The sequence below is a fragment of the Protopterus annectens genome, chromosome 9.part0, assembly GCF_019279795.1.
Source record: "Protopterus annectens isolate FY-2018-M chromosome 9.part0, PAN1.0, whole genome shotgun sequence".
In the NCBI taxonomy this organism is placed as follows: Eukaryota; Metazoa; Chordata; order Ceratodontiformes; family Protopteridae; genus Protopterus; species Protopterus annectens.
The window spans coordinates 616,455,084-616,471,298 of NC_056743.1; the positions used below are offsets into that span (position 1 = coordinate 616,455,084).

At 35.4% G+C, this 16,215-nt stretch overlaps 1 protein-coding gene across 1 annotated transcript in view; it reads left to right on the plus strand.

Annotated features, from left to right (window-relative positions):
* LOC122811368 (olfactomedin-like protein 2A) overlaps positions 1 to 16,215 on the plus strand; it is a 352,794-nt gene that overhangs the window by 171,627 nt on the left and 164,952 nt on the right. Inside the window, exons 4-5 of the mRNA XM_044083166.1 lie at positions 3,629 to 3,811; positions 13,595 to 13,727. Of these exons, the coding sequence (XP_043939101.1) occupies positions 3,629 to 3,811; positions 13,595 to 13,727 (316 nt within the window). The remainder of the gene's footprint in view (positions 1 to 3,628; positions 3,812 to 13,594; positions 13,728 to 16,215) is intronic.

Sequence of the window (16,215 nt, forward strand, 5' to 3'; positions counted from 1 at the left end):
AGATGTCATTCTGGCTGCTCTAACCATCTGACCTTTAACAATACTTTTTTTTCTGTTTCCAAGGGTGGTCACTGTTGTATGGGAGGTAGGAGTTGCTGAAGGTGCTTTTCCTGTGGATCCTAGATTTTAAATTTCCATTGATTTTGTCCAGCCTCACGTCTAAATAATCAATCCCTTGCTGGTCAAATTTACAGGTAAACCTTAAAAAGTTTGTAGTTAGACCAAAGAACTCAACAGAATTCATAATGTCATGTCGAGAATGGAATATTTTAATGGAATTAAGTAGGAATAATAATATTATTTTTAAACCTGCTGACAAGGGCAATAAACTTGTTGTTCTAAATGTGAATGATTATTTTGACATGTGCATGTTACATCTTAATGATAGTAATACATATGAAATATGTGAGATGGATAGGTACAATGTAGCCATTTTACAATATAAAGAATTGATACAGAAAGGTTTCAGATTAGGGTATTTTGAGATGAAGGATGTTAAGAACAAATTCCAGACGGAAGGTTGTGGGATGGCGTATTTTTATTGCCTGCCCAAGATTCATAAAAATTACATCAAGCCCTCTGGTCGTCCTATAGTGTCAGGACGTAAATATTTTCTATGTAATCTAGGAATATTCTTACATAATTATTTATCAACATATGTTTAAAAATTACCATATTTTTTAACAGATGTGTTTGATTTTCTGAATAAAATTAGTAATATTAAATGGAAGAAAAATATGTATTGGTTGACTGTTAATGTCAAAAGTCTTTATACAAATATTAGTCACGAGTTTGGTATAGAGGCTTTGAGATTATTTTTGGGACAGTCCCCTGTTTCAGAATTTATTATTGAGTTAGTGCATTTTTCTTTAAACAATAATTTTTTTGAGTTTAATCATATTTTATACCATCAGAAAAGAGGCACTGCCATGGGGGCAATGGGACTTTTTGAGTTGGAATATATTTATAAACATAATTTTTTTCGACAACATGTTATTAGATATTATAGATATGTTGATGATTTAATTTTTTTGGTGGAGGGGGAACAGTCTTTGGCTCTACAATTTATTTCAGATCTAAAGTCTAATAGAGTTCTCTTGGACTTTGATGGTCTAACTATGAGCACACGATTACCTTTTTTAGATGTGATTCTTGATATTTCTAGTGGTTATAAATTAGTAACTTCAGTTAATAGGAAATTTGAAGGTCCAACACTATATGTACATGGTGATAGTGGACATGCTCCACATACAATACATTCTTTACCATATGGAGAAATGTCACGGATATCTAGACTATGTAATGAAACAATGGAATTTAAAAAAGAAATTGATTTTTTGTACAATTCTTTTCTGTCAAGAGGGTATAATATGAATATTTTGGATGAAAGCTTTAACAAACTATGTGGGTCTTCCCATAGTTATTATAAGAAAAATACGATACAGGATAGGAAGTCTGGTCTTTTTATAGACCAAAATAAACAGATACAACAGGAGGTTATTTATTTTGTTACCACCTATGGATGTTATACATCTGAATTAATTAAGATTATTTCCATGTTTTGGAAATATTTTAGTACTTTAGGTAATGTTAAACCATGGTTAAATGCTAGTCTGAAATTTTCATACAGAAGGGGAAGAAATATTAAAGATTTCTTAGTGCGAAGTAAATTTAGTTTTCCTATAGAAGTAATGACAGACAACATTAGCTATAAAGGGACTCATCAGTGTGGTAGATGCAAGGCATGTAGCTTTGTAGTCTCTAGTTTTGAATACATTAATGATATTCCCTTTAGAGTAAATAATTATTTCTGTTGTAATACTGAGAGGGTTATTTATGCTCTAAAATGCCCCTGTCATAAATTTTATATAGGGGAAACCAAGAGAACCTTTAAGGTAAGACTCTTGGAACATGTTAGGGACATAATTAACAATAAAACTGAAAGTCCTGTTGCTAGACATTTTTTTGAAATGCATAATAGTGATGAAAAGATGTTACAGGCAACAATTTTAGAACAATTGCCTGATAATAAGTATGATCAGTCTAAAATTAAACATTTATTATTGTATAAAGAAACAGTTTATATACTGAAGTTTAAAACTTTATATCCAAATGGACTAAACGAGGATTTTAACTGGAAAATGCTGCTAGTTTAACAAATATTTTAATTATTTGATTGTTTAATTGTTTTAATTAAGTGATTTAAGCTGTATATAAGGATGGTGCTTTTCATTTGTTCTGTACTCCTTGAAGGCTGAGGCCGAGACGTCAGAGAGACAGAATTTCTACATTAAATCGTGCTTGGTGAATCCTTTTGTTGTGCTTTTTTTAGAATTCATAATGGTGTCTGCTGGACCTTCCCAAACAATAAAAATATTGTCCAAAAAACACCTGTAAAATCTAATGTTCTTCCAATAAACAGACTTGAACAAATGCTCTTGTTCCCATTGCAAAAGCACCAAGCTGGCATAAATGGGGGCACATGCTCACCCCATAACAACTCCCCTAATCTGTTTAAATGTCTCCCCTCAAAATATATAAAATTGTTTTCTAATACAATTCTCATGAGTTCCACCAACAAATCAATATCTAAATTAAGTACTGAACGTTTACTGTCTAAAAGTGACCAAAAGAACTCCAAACCTTCTTCCACAAGGATACATGAAAATAAATTAACTATATCAGTAGTAAGGAAGTACACATCTCCTTGGTGTGTTTCCATTGTTAACCCCTGCAGAAAATCCCAGGAATCTTTAAATATGTGTGTAAAACCACTGACAATGTGTTTAAGTGTCTGGTCCAAAAAGGTTGCTATGGGGTAGGTCTTGTTGATTTATTTTCATGTACATTTGTTCCTTGTTCCTTGGTCTAACTACAAACTTTTTAAGGTTTACCTTTAAATTTGAGAGTGTTTCTTTAATTGTTTGGCGCTTTTTTTTATGAATGGGAGTATATATTGATTGGATTTTATACTTGTACTCACACTTGAAAAAGCCCTGTATTGTTGTCAGGGTGAAAGCGCTTGTGGTGAATTCTTAAATTAAACCTTTGTATTGGCTGACACTTGCTGCTGCCTGGACCGTTTGTCTGGTTATTAGTTTACTTTCCGGTCCTGCATTTGTTATTACTTTTACAAGTACCTCAATGATAGTTAAAATGAAAAGTGAGTGGAAATGACTTTTCAGAATAATTTATTCTTGGGGTTCTTAATTATGAACATGTTCCAACATGTTTGAAAATAGACTGCATATTCTGATTCAGGACTTTGAATGCTCCATAGTTTTTTGAATGGTATAGCTTTTAAGACAGTAGTGCCAGACTGCCAGTAGCTTTTACAGTTTGTACAAATCTATTAATCAAATTAAAACATTACACCTTTTAATTCCTGCAGCATTCATATTAATATTTAGAAGGTAGCCAGGTAGTCTAAGAATTCAAACTTCCAGAAGATGAGTCATTAATGTAAACAGGAGCTGTGTTTGAAATAGGAAATGTACAGACTTCTAAAATAACAGTTGGATTTCACTTGATTTTACTCCTGGGAGTTTCTGAGAATCTTTCAAAAATAAATGAGCTGAATAACTGTCATCAGAATTCTTAATAAAATGTATTTTAAAATTTCCTTTAGGAGCTGAAATATAACGTGACTCTGCGCAGCAGTTCCATAGAGGAAAGCCAAGTGAACCTCATGCATCATGCCCAGACCTTCAAGAATTATTCCGAAACTATCAGGACACTGGCCAAGCAGCTCTCAAAGCTTAATCTGTTCCTCAGGCATAAAGGCTTTAATACGTCTGTCAAACCAGCAAAGGTAACACTGTATGCCTTGGAGACAGAATCACACCACCAATTAGCTCACAGCTTCATAAAGCAGCTTTCAAGAACAGCTTTTCTGTGACACTGTGTGCTTATTTCTGTCAGAATAACTTCCTCATGGTGACAAATCGGCATTAAGTCATACACTATGTTCAGAAGCTGTTTACTCTTCTTATGTGCTTTTCCTAAAGTGTCAATGAGAATGCTACAAAAGCATAGAAAGCATAAGCAATAAATATGGCTCTTAAACGTTTTCCGTTTAGAGATTCTATATGTGTCTTCTTCCAATGAGCTTTATTGTGGAACTTAATAAAGCAAATGTTTCTGCTTATACTTCATTTAGATTCATTTAGATTGTATATCGTAATCTGTAATGAATGATTGTCCTCTTGTTTGATATTATATGTCACCAAGGAGTAACAGTTAAGAGAAAACTATTCAGAATCAAAAGAGCAAAAATAATTTCTATACTTAACAATGTAAAGAAGAAATAAGATGCTACTATACAAAATCAAATACCATAATTTGGCAAAGCTTCTCCTGAACTTGTTACCATTTCATTACTATTACAGTAAAAGTATTTGACTGCATATGTGCACAAGCTATTCTAGGAAGAATTACAAGACACACTGATAACTGAGGCGTAGAAGTGCCCAGTTTGCCAAGAATTACAGAAACCCTGACATGAGCAAATATGAAAAATGCTTAATGAAAATCCTTGCTTTGAAGAATTACTGGATCGAGACATAACCTGGTAGTTAGACTTATTATGTCATTTATAACAAGATATATTCAGTACAAGTTATATTTTGTGAAGGAAACATCCAATTTAAGGTTGCAGTTTCGTAAATTGCTAATTATACATTTAATTTCAAATTGCAGTAGAAACTCATTTCCTGTGTGTCACAGAAGTCATCTTGTATAAATTAATTTGAATAAAATAACAGCTAGGTTCAAAAGTAATAATGGATCATCTGTTTATCTTCTGCTTCTGATATTAAAAGAGAAAAAAGCTGAAATCACTCATTTTACATACTCCAACATAACTAAACAATGCACCCAGAAAGGCTATTGTACTGGCCCTTATAATAAACAATTTATTATAAGCAGAAACTATTCCTAGAGCAAGACTCAAGCTACCATTTCTGCAGGCAAACCAAACTGTAAGTAACTGTTTGAAGTCAGTGTATCTTTGTCACATATGGTTAGCAGTGCATTCTGGTACAGACACTACTTTGTATACAGACTAAGAAGTTATTCCTAGCACTGAAGATCTGTGATACCTAGGATATAGGGCATGGCCTACCCCCATACCAAGGTGAGAATGAGACTTCATTGAAGAAAATAATAACATTCTATTTGTAAAAATGCACTTTTAGGGTAATGTAGGAAAAAGAACTATGCAGAGAAGTTAATATTTCAGACAGTAGTGTTACTGTATGTGAGAAATTGATGCACTTCAAGTTTAACAATAAACTGCCCACATCTGCTATTTTTTTTTTTGCACTACACAGATTTACCACTCTACTGATGAATACATGTTTTCATGCTTCGTATTACTCCTTTATAAGACTGTCTTTATTTCACACTCCTTTGCTTCAGAAAAGCTGGACATATAAAGATGCTGTCAGATGAAGACTGATAGTCTCATCTTGGCTTAGTGATGCAGCTAGCCCCTAATTTTTGTATTTGCCCTTATCTCAGCCTAGTCCTTACCTGTCCAAGAGCTTATGAACTTTTACACTACCACTGGCAGTGTTTCAGGAGTTGATCTCCCTCTCTATTAAGTCTGCTTCGAATATAAATTTGCTAGCATTAAGTCAGACGTTTTTCTCTCCACAATGCCATCTGAGGTCCTAATCCCTATTCTTTCCTATACTCATCAGCCTCCTTTCCATTATGGTGTCTGGAGCCTTACTGGAATTCAGATTCACAAAATCATTAGCTGTATCTCTGACCACCACATTGGTGACCTAGTCATAGAAATGAATCAAACTACACTGTGAACACTTCCACCATATGAAGCCATGCTTTCACATATCTGCAGTGAGTTATTACTCAAAAAGTGCATCAGTACTTCATGTTTAATCCTTTTCTCCATGATGTTTGTGAATCACTGGGTCCCCCATCTGAAAGCACAATTTTAGTAGCCATTAGAGATTTCATCCAGCCATGACCATTGTTACCTCTCACAATAGCCTTGGGCAAGTGGAGACCCCACAGTGTTAGGCCAACAGTATTTATATGCATCCGTGTATTGCCTGAGCCCGACTAAAGTGGACATGCTCTTTGGTGGACACCTGTTCTCAGCCTTTGTTATTGCTGCTGTTATACATCCGGCCTTTGCAAGGAGTCAGAATGTACAGTAGGCTGAGCTGCCTCCCTGCTCTACTGCTCCCACGTGTTGAGTGAGTCAGCACTCAGGGGCAATGGCGGCTCATCTATACTGAAGGAAGGACACATACTGATCTATTCCTCATAATACTTTCTATAACTTCTCCTGTTACAAACATGAGACCAATATGTGTGTAATTATAGCCTTTCAAATTCTTTGCTCAAGAATTCAGGACAAAATCAAAAATAAGTGGGGGACAAAGGCCCCAAATCAACAACACTTCTTAAATATTATTCTAATTATCTTAAATAGAACAAGTTTTCCATCAATATTAATTTTCTGAACAATACATATGAAACTCTAATGTCCAGCATTATTGTCTTACTGAATTCCTCAGTGATTTACAAGAAAGTCAAACATTTTTATAAGGGATGGGGCAAAAATATAAGTTGAAATCAGGAACATTATGCAAAATTCTGGACAGCTGTACAATCACGGGCATTCTGTAAAATTCTGGACAGCTGCAATATCAGGGGCATTCTGCAAAATTCTGGACAGCTGAGTGGTATGTCTGAACCTGCTCAGTGCCTTCTTATAACCACCTTTATGAAAGTAAAAGTTTGTTGCCTTCCTCCACTCCTATGGCAACAGTCTTGCTTCAAAGGGCAGACTATGCAGTACAACGATTGGCATTCTCAGCTCTTTATCCTACCACTTTTAACATAAATGGGAATGTCTCATCTAGAATCTGCCTTGTCTCACTGGAGTCCCACAGATGTGTTGTTTGCCTTCTTTCCTGTCACGTTCCTATCTGTCCTTTTGTCCTCACACATGACTGTTATACGCTCCTATGCTGGAATTCTGTTTTGCATTACATTTTTAGATAATCAGATTAAGAAACACATTGATGTTTCTGCTGATCTTGAATATTCTTGACTCATCCCTTATTTCAATAACCTATGTTTTTGCCAGCTCCCTCTGCTTTATTTCACTATAGCTGCAGTTCTACATACTTTGGACTAGCATGGCTTAGTAGATGGGTTTGCCTTTATTGCCTTTTTGTGTCCTTCTTTTAGACCTTCCAGTCAGATTCTCATCATCTTATATGCATGTTCTTTTTGTTTATTATTCATTTACCTCTGTGTATAGCCATACAAACAACTATCTCTTCTTCCCGAACGTTATTATTCTTCTTCCCGAACGTTATTATTCTACTTAATCATCATTTGAGGTACCCATGCATTTCTTCCACTCTCAGTATTTACTCCAAGTTTTCCATGTGATTTCTTAATGAGTTTCATAAGCAGAGTGACCCCTATTTTCCTCTTTTCCCATATTTCCGTCCTTGTTGCACTTCTGAAAAACATACCCTATGGATCAATAGTGTGGATTATCTCAAGGATGTCTTGTTCTTCACTGAGATTCTTATTTTCCTATCAAGTATGGCAATCTCCAAAGCTTCTGCCACCATGTTCTTTCTATACATTCAATGTATGCAAAGCTGTAATCCAGCACAGAATGAAGAAGGTCTTCCATTAGCTTGGTCCTTCTCCTCTTTGTTCCGCTGCTGATCGTGCTTGTGAGCCGGTCATCATCTTTCTTTCCTGTATTCAGTGATCTGCATTCTGTAGCCACGAACTGGGAAATCATTTCTTTACTTCCAGCTTCAAAGCTGTCATGCATTCATGTATATAGTTGATGGCAAAAGATGTCACTCTATTTTCACTACTATGTTATTTATCAGAGGCAGTGGCATGATCTCTCCCCTCTTCATCCCATCCTCATTCTTGCAACAAATCCAAATTGTTTTCAGTGACTCTGTAGTCATGAAGCTTAATATCTGTTCTTTATGTACATTCCATACATTTACCAACTTCTTGATGAAAATATTCTTTCTCGGGTCCACATTAAAATGTCTTCCTTGAATCGGCAGCTTACCTTGTCCTTCCTTTTCAGCTTTAATTCCTTATATCCCCATTTCAGGATCAGATGTGCATAGCTCATGTCCCGGCCATTCCTTTTGTTTACAGGCTACATAGTCCTAATCCTTCTAGGCTTTCACTTACTCATTCATTCTGTGATTATTGACTTAGTTTAACTAAGGGATGAATGAGAGCTGGAGCCTATTTTCTGGCATCACCTTGTGCAAGAAGAACTAATCCTGAATGGGGCACCAACCCATTACTCGGCAGTCAGCACAGAGGAATGTCAATTCTCCTTTAGCATTTCTCTGGGATGTAGGGAAAAAACGGGAGCACAAACATTTTCACCATCAGCCTCTCCCCTTCAGTGAGTACTCCTGTCACTTTCTTTTGTACATTCTCCGGTACCATGACTTGCAGTGTCAGTGGCAGTGGCACAGAATGTGGCAGACTCACTTTTTATGCTCTGACGACTGTGGCTTCTATTCCCACTCCTGGGGCTTGGCTCACTTTCCCCCACTGACTCTGCAGCACAAAGAGGGTGCTGCACTCCAGATTTGCCATCCTTTGGATGAGATATTAAAAGGTCTCATCGCCATGAGTTGGTGGTTGCAAAAAAGTGCCACTGCACTTATTGAAAAAGGAGTAGGGTTCTTTATTTTCACATCGGTTATCACTTATTTCTATATACAAATATAGGGAGATCCTTAAAATAAAATGTGCAAAGAACATGAAGAACAACTTAAATAATGAAAACCATGTAGTTATTTACATATCTACATATTTACAAAACCTGTAAAGCTTCACATCCATTTAACTCCCAATTCCTCCTACTAGTATGAAAACTTTAATTTTTGTAACTAATTTAAATCCCATTATTTATTATACAGTCCTTGAAAGCATTTATGCTTCCGCAAGAACTACAGACATGTCATGACAATTCTAATCAGCTTGTTTTCTATGTCATAATTTTTTTTCACAAACTCCATACAAAAATCATACTGATATTCACAACCTAAAAAAAACATCTTCTAATGGGATTCAAAAGTGTTACCAATAGTGATGAGCTCTCTTTACCACTGGTGATAGACATTTCCAATTCAGAGACAGCCCTATTCCAGTTCTATATCTCGATGAGGTGAAGCTCTACCACTGAGCTGTCTGTCCATTGTACCGTAAATGTAAATGAGGCTTTCTGGGGAGAGGCATATGATAATGGACCATGTGCCCTCTCTTTGAAATGCCTGCAGTAAGTGATTTATGTAGCTGAACGATTCACAAATATGTTCAGCTGCATAAATCACCACCAAAGGCCACATAAAGTAGCACAGCCAAAAGTTTGTTGTTACCCATTACTTTAAATGGGGGAAAGACTGATTAGAGGTAAGTACCAGGGAGTTTGGCAGATAAGTAGTGGTTGGAGGTGTTTGCATATGTGTATGTATGAGGCTGTATGTGTGACTGTATGCAGAGGTATGAGTGGTCTGGTGTGTGTGTGTGTGTGTGTGTGTGTGTGTGTGTGTGTGTGTGTGTGTGTGTGTGTGTGTGTGTGTGTGTGTGTGTGTGTGTGTATGTGTCTCTGCCTCTGCCTAAGTGGTTGTATTAGAGGGGTTAGTTACAGGATAGGTAAGGTAGGCGGAGGCAGGTGCAAGGGTGAATACGTGACTGCATGGGTGAGTACGACAGGGTGAGGAGGGGGTGTACTACATGCATACATGTATAATGAATGTCTGAGTGTGGGAGGTTAACATATTCTGTAAGTGTGTGTGGTGGGGTGGAGGGCTTTCATACCTCTAAATCTCCTCCTGGTCTAACAAACACAGGCTGTATTATGGGGGGTGGCACTAGAGACCAGGGACATTTATTATGTATGACTATAGTACATTTAAGTTATTAGAACAACAGATTTTGTAGCAATATGCTGCAAATACAGAATAAGCACTACGAAATTCTTAATATCTGGTATTATTGACTGACTAAATTTATCAATGACAGAGACACAATGACTACAATAGGCAAAATCATGTGCATTTTGGTCTGCCATGATTGCAGATGAGTGGTATGGTGATATGTCTGTGTGGGTGTTGGGAATCGAGATGTCTGCATGTTTGGGGAGGAATGAATGAGAAAATGAGTGACTATGCTATTGCAATGCAATGCATGTGTTTCTTACAGTGATTACTTCAAAAAAACTGCTTCTTAGCACCTGTGGTACTCGCCAAGTGATTCAAATACATGAAAATTAACTAATAATGAGGTCTTTCCTCATTGTAGCTAATGTGTCTCTGAATTGCTGATTTTAGCTATCACAATAAAAATCCTTTTTTGATGGTGCCTTACAACTCCCTGCTGGTCCATTTCTGAATTCTGGCCCTTATTTGAATATTTTTCCCAAAAGCCATTCATTTTCTTGCATTCTTTAAAATTATGCATATTTGCATCCTCCTCCACCATAAATCCTTCTCTAGTGCATGCACTTTCCTTTTTCCTGATTATATTTAATTTCTGCTTTAACTTACAATTTATTCAGGTGTAACCTCTATAAAAAAAATCAGTGCACTCAAATCTATTTTATCCTACATTGCCCTTATTCTTTCTTACTTCCACTCCTTCTCAAGTGTCCACTAAGAGAAAAGTTTTCATTATACTCTTATGCCATTGCAATATTTTTGAAGGCAAAGTGTCAACATCAATTTAAAACAAATTATTTTTGCATTATTTAACATCATCCTCTAACATGTGCTGATCGCTTTACTTAAATTATAAAAAGTTAAGCACTTGAGTCTTTATAATAAAACAGACTTCTTTAGAACTAATACATTTATAAAAAAAAAACACAGTATTTAAAAAAAAAACATCCAGCATAATTATGTGACCTTATGTCCCCAGTGGAAAAGCAAACCCTAATGCTGTTCAGTTCTTAAGGTGGAAAGCATCATTATGTAAATATCAGATTAAATCACAGTCATCAGTTCCCCTTAAAACGCCAAGGTTTCCTAAAAAATTTATAAATCAAGAGTACATAAAATCTTTATAAATAAGCCTCAGACTGCAGGAAATTGAAAGGTTGTCATTCAAACCAGGATCATTTCCTGTATTAGTTGCAAGTTGCCATTTTAATTCATCTACTTCTAATTTTTCTTTCCATGAACCCCCCCCCCCGGACTCATTTTGATCATATCCAGGACATAACATTTAAACGGGTTTATATTAGATGCTACTGAACTTCGAATATGATATGATCAACACCATATCGTCGTCGAAGTCCAGTAACATCAAACACCTAATAAAAACATCACAAAAAGTCAAAAAATAGACCTACTTGCTTTAAGCAGGGGGGCAAACCCCAGTGCACCCCCCATGATGTTCTACAGTTTCTCTGTTTACGTGTCAACAATGTCAGATTCGACATTGTGAACGTTCGCGATTCTGATATAGACCCAATTTAAACAAGTATGTCTGAAAAGAACATTTTTTTATCCCATTTCTTAATATTATAAATATGCACATAAAATCTTTCTTTTAACATTCGCTTTGTTTTCCCTTGACATAATGCTACGTATATCACATTTGTTGAGGAGCAATTAATATATTTTTTGCTCACCCAAATACCCAAGGTGGATATATAATCTGCTGGTCCTTCCTGTATGTACAGTATCTGCACTGACTACACTGACCACACTTATAAGTCCCACATTATTATTATTATTATTATTATTATTATTATTATTATTATTATTATTATTATCATCATCATCATTATTATTGTATATCATTGGTGGGAAATTTATTTGGTTCCTGGTTTGAATGACAACCTTTCAGTTTCCTGCATTTTGAGGCTAAACATCATTATTTATAAAGGTTTTATGTCTAATGAATTTCATATGAAATGTATTCTTGATTTACATCTTTTTTAGCAAGCCTTGGTGTTTTAAGGGGTACTGATGGTTGTGACTTAATCTGATATTTGTATGATGATGTTTTCCACCTTGAGTATGTATTGAACAGAATTAGAGTTTGGCTTTTCATTAACGACACAAGGTCACATGATTATGCTGGATACTTTGTTAAATACTGTATTGTTTTTATGAATGTATTAGTTCTGAGGAAGTCCGTTTTATTATAAGGATGAAAGCACTTAACTTTTTATAAATAGTTTGTTCTTGGTAGTGCAGCTGTGAGCGGCAATTTGATTTTTGTCTTTAGTTTGCTTGGTTTGTTTAGTTGTGCACTGTTTTCCAGTTCCTGAGTTTCCTTACATGCTCCCAAAGTGCAGCTTACTTACCCAGAAATACCCTCATAAATATTTACCCTTGGACGTTCAGAAAGGGTTACAGCAAGCAATAAGCCCTACTATGAGTGGCAACCCCCCTTGCTGTAACCCTTCCCAAGTGATTTTTCACAGTAAGAAGACTAAACATGGGGGGGTGGGGTTGTCCAACTAACTACACTGACAGATAATGAGGCATTCTAGGGGAGAGTTAGCATTAATTAGCCGTGTGCTCCGTCCCCCCCAAATATCTGTGACAAGTGAGTGATGCTGCTGAGTGATTCAGAGAATTGCTTGGCATTGTAACTCAGTCTATATGTTGTGGTCCTCCTTTATACATCGCATTGCAGGTAAGTCTAGCAAAGTTCAGTGAAGAAGTAGTGGTGGGGGGGTGGAAATGTGAGTGGGACAGTTTTATGTCTCAAGACTGGAAGGTCCCAGTTTACTGTAAGTCCATTGCCCCTTATTCCTATTTTTTTCTTCCAACAGGCCTACCATTGTAAAATAGCATTAAGCCATATGGATAATTGAGAAAAATATCTCTAACCAATCGTCTTTCCTCCCCTAAGCCCATCCAAATCTGTCTGTTCCTCCATCCTGCACTTATTGAAATACTGGTACAGTAAACTCTCACTTTACCAGAACACAAGCAACTGGCAAAAAAATATTGAAAAAATACAGTACAATTTCCTTGTGTTGCACGTTCTGTCCCCCTCTCCCCCCAGCAGAAACATACTTTACATTTTTAGAGTTTTAAAAAGGAAGATAGGAATATATTCCCTCTCCCCCAACTTGACAACAAGTCAAACCAAACAAATAGTATAGGGTACAGTATTAGTTAGGCCTATTTTTAATAATAACACTCAAGCAACCAGAAACTAAATTTATTCAGCATCTACCAAACCCCATGGGTGCCAGTTAACTGAGAGTTTACTGTAATAGATATTTTCACTGATGGCTGAAGCAAAAGAAAAGAGAAGCAACCATGACAGAAATCTACAGAATTCTAAGCAGTATTCTCACACAGTTTAGTCCACTATTCTCAGTTATTTGATTAGATACTAAAGTGGAAATATTTGGCCTCCGATAGTTGTAAATTATTTTAACATGATATAGAAGGGAAGTAAACTGTTTTTATACACTTAAAATAGACATTTTTAGTCATAGCATAAAGTATTTGCTTAAAATATACATGTTCTAAAAGTCATTCTTACTGTTCATTATTATTATACTGTGTTTTGTTTCAATCAGACAAAATCTCCAAAGCACCCAGAGTTTATTGATCAAGGAGTCAGAGATGGAAAAGAGACAAAAAAGGATGGAAAGAAGACACTGGCCATAGGCAATTTTGGAAATAATGTGGGTGTCAAAGAAAGAAGCTCAGGTAAATTTCCATGATTAATTTTATAGTAAAAATGACTTCCTTAAACCATAATTTGATAGAGTACAGCTGGTCTAATTGACAACAGAGTATGTATAACCCCAATGTATCAGTGATGTAGTATATAAACCAACAGGTGGGGAAGCAGTGGAACAACAAACAAGAAAAAAACAACCACTTCCAGAGCCAATAACTAGTCCCCAAAGCTATTGCTAACCACACAGAAGTGTGTATTTATAAATTCCACACAGGGTAGTCTCCAAAAAACACACTTTAATGTAAAAATCCACACAAATCAGTCAAGCACTTTTGTCAGAGTGACTTCATCAGAACAAATCTAAATAAGTTAACATCCCTTTTATACATTTAATTAATTAGTTAATTAACCAATTGAAAAACATTTAAAGCAACAGTAAAAAATGTATATAGAAAACAGTTGATTATAAAACCACTAACCAGGTTGTATATACTTTCAAAAAGAAACCCCTATAGAATGTATGAATATATAAATATGTAAAAATGTTATAAATTAGAATAAATGTTCAAATAAATCATATTTTATTAGCTCTATACCTAAGCTCAGGTTTGATACTAATGGCATCATTTATGCCTGGAAATTCACTAGCATTGACCTTAAGTTGCCATCTGGTCTCTACCCTTAGCAACTTATTGGTCCAATCCCGCCCTCTAAAATCTTTATTCACTATTTCTAAAATACCAAATTTAAAATTATGGGTGGGATTACTCCTAATATGTTTGTATAAAGCATTTTTTTCATCCATTTTTATAATACTATAACAGTGTTCGTAAATTCTATGATGTGATCTGAAGTGATGTAGTATATCACAGAATGGGCTTTATCAGATATGGTAGGATCACATTTGATTAAATAGTAATACAACAACATCCACATCTTGCTAAATATTCCATTCTATGACTAGCACTTTTAAGACACTGGCCATTATTTATTTTTTACCATACTTAATCACTGTCTCATCCCTTCTACAAAACACTTACATTGATTGTAGCAGCCAGGTTTATAACTTCCTAATTTAATATTGTTTATATTACTAACATTACCTTATTTGGCATCCTTCTATAACCATTCTTTAATATTGATGTTCCTTTTGTAAACAAATTTAGGTCTGTCCCCAAGTACCAGTATTAATTTATTAGAAAAAGAAAATAAATTCTACTTAGTGTTAATAACATTCTTTATTTTACTAGTATCAGCATTAAAACCTCAAGACCATAGATCTTTCAAAACCACCTTATATTTCATTTATTTTAAGTGTAGTGATAATCCCCCTAACAATGGAGGGATAGCTCAACGTCTGGCTAGCGCTGTAATTGTACTAGGCATGGTGTTGTATATTTAGCAGGATGTGCATCCTATGAATCGTATTGTATAGGATTGACTCAAAGTACTTTAAGAAAAACAATCTGTGAACACTACTGAGATATAGCCAAATAGAATGACAATAATGTACTACATAGACAAATGTTAATTTGCTCTGATTAAAACAATAATAATTTTACAGTATTATATAGTGGGCCCCTGTGTGTTAAAATTCAAATATAAAGAATCACTTTAGTAGCTTAGATTGAATGGTTCTAATTTCCCTGGCCAGTAAACAATGCTTTTAATCTCTGATTGATTTTTAGCATTTTATAAATTTATTTCATAACCATACCATTCTTGATAGCTACCAAAACAATGAACTCTTCTGGCCAACTCTTACCGTGGTGATGGGGATCAGATGGGCCCACAAATCAGGATGGGGGTGATAACTGTCAGACAGAGAAGGAAAAAAATAGCAAAAAATTAGATACAATGGCAGGTCAGTTAAATGGAGATAGTGTTTTATAGACCTGGGGCAGATGAGCTTCCTGATATGCTTGATTTCTTTATTGGAATATGCTGACTTATCAGTGAAAATAAAAGTAGTCTTGAAAGTGAACTTCCCATTATAGTTAGCTGGGGGGGGGGGGGGCAAGCCAGGGCTGTCTGTTGTTCCCTTTCTTTTCTGACAAATATATTTGGTCATTTGCACCCTTACTAAGGGTAGCACAACATGAATGATATACAATTCATAGAACAAAATGGAGGCTATCTATATATTCAGATGATTTTGTGTTGTATTTGTCCAGACTAGAGGCTGAATTGCAATTAGTATTTCTGGAGCTGTCAGTTTTTGGAAGGCTGACAAGGTGCAAAATAAAATACTTTAAATTTGAAGGTATTATGGGTAAGATTTAACTCCCTCAGTCTGATTCAAAGCTTCCCTTTTCAAGGGACACTAATAAAATTAAGTACTTAAGAATATATTTTGCTATCATATTACAGGGTTCAGCGTAGAATAAACTCAAAAGTATTTTTGCAAAGACTAGACAAATTATCAGTAGGTGGGAGGGACTCTGGTTAAATAATCCACAGAGACTATAGCAATAACTTGGTTTGTTTTATTCTTCCTATGACACTATACATGGC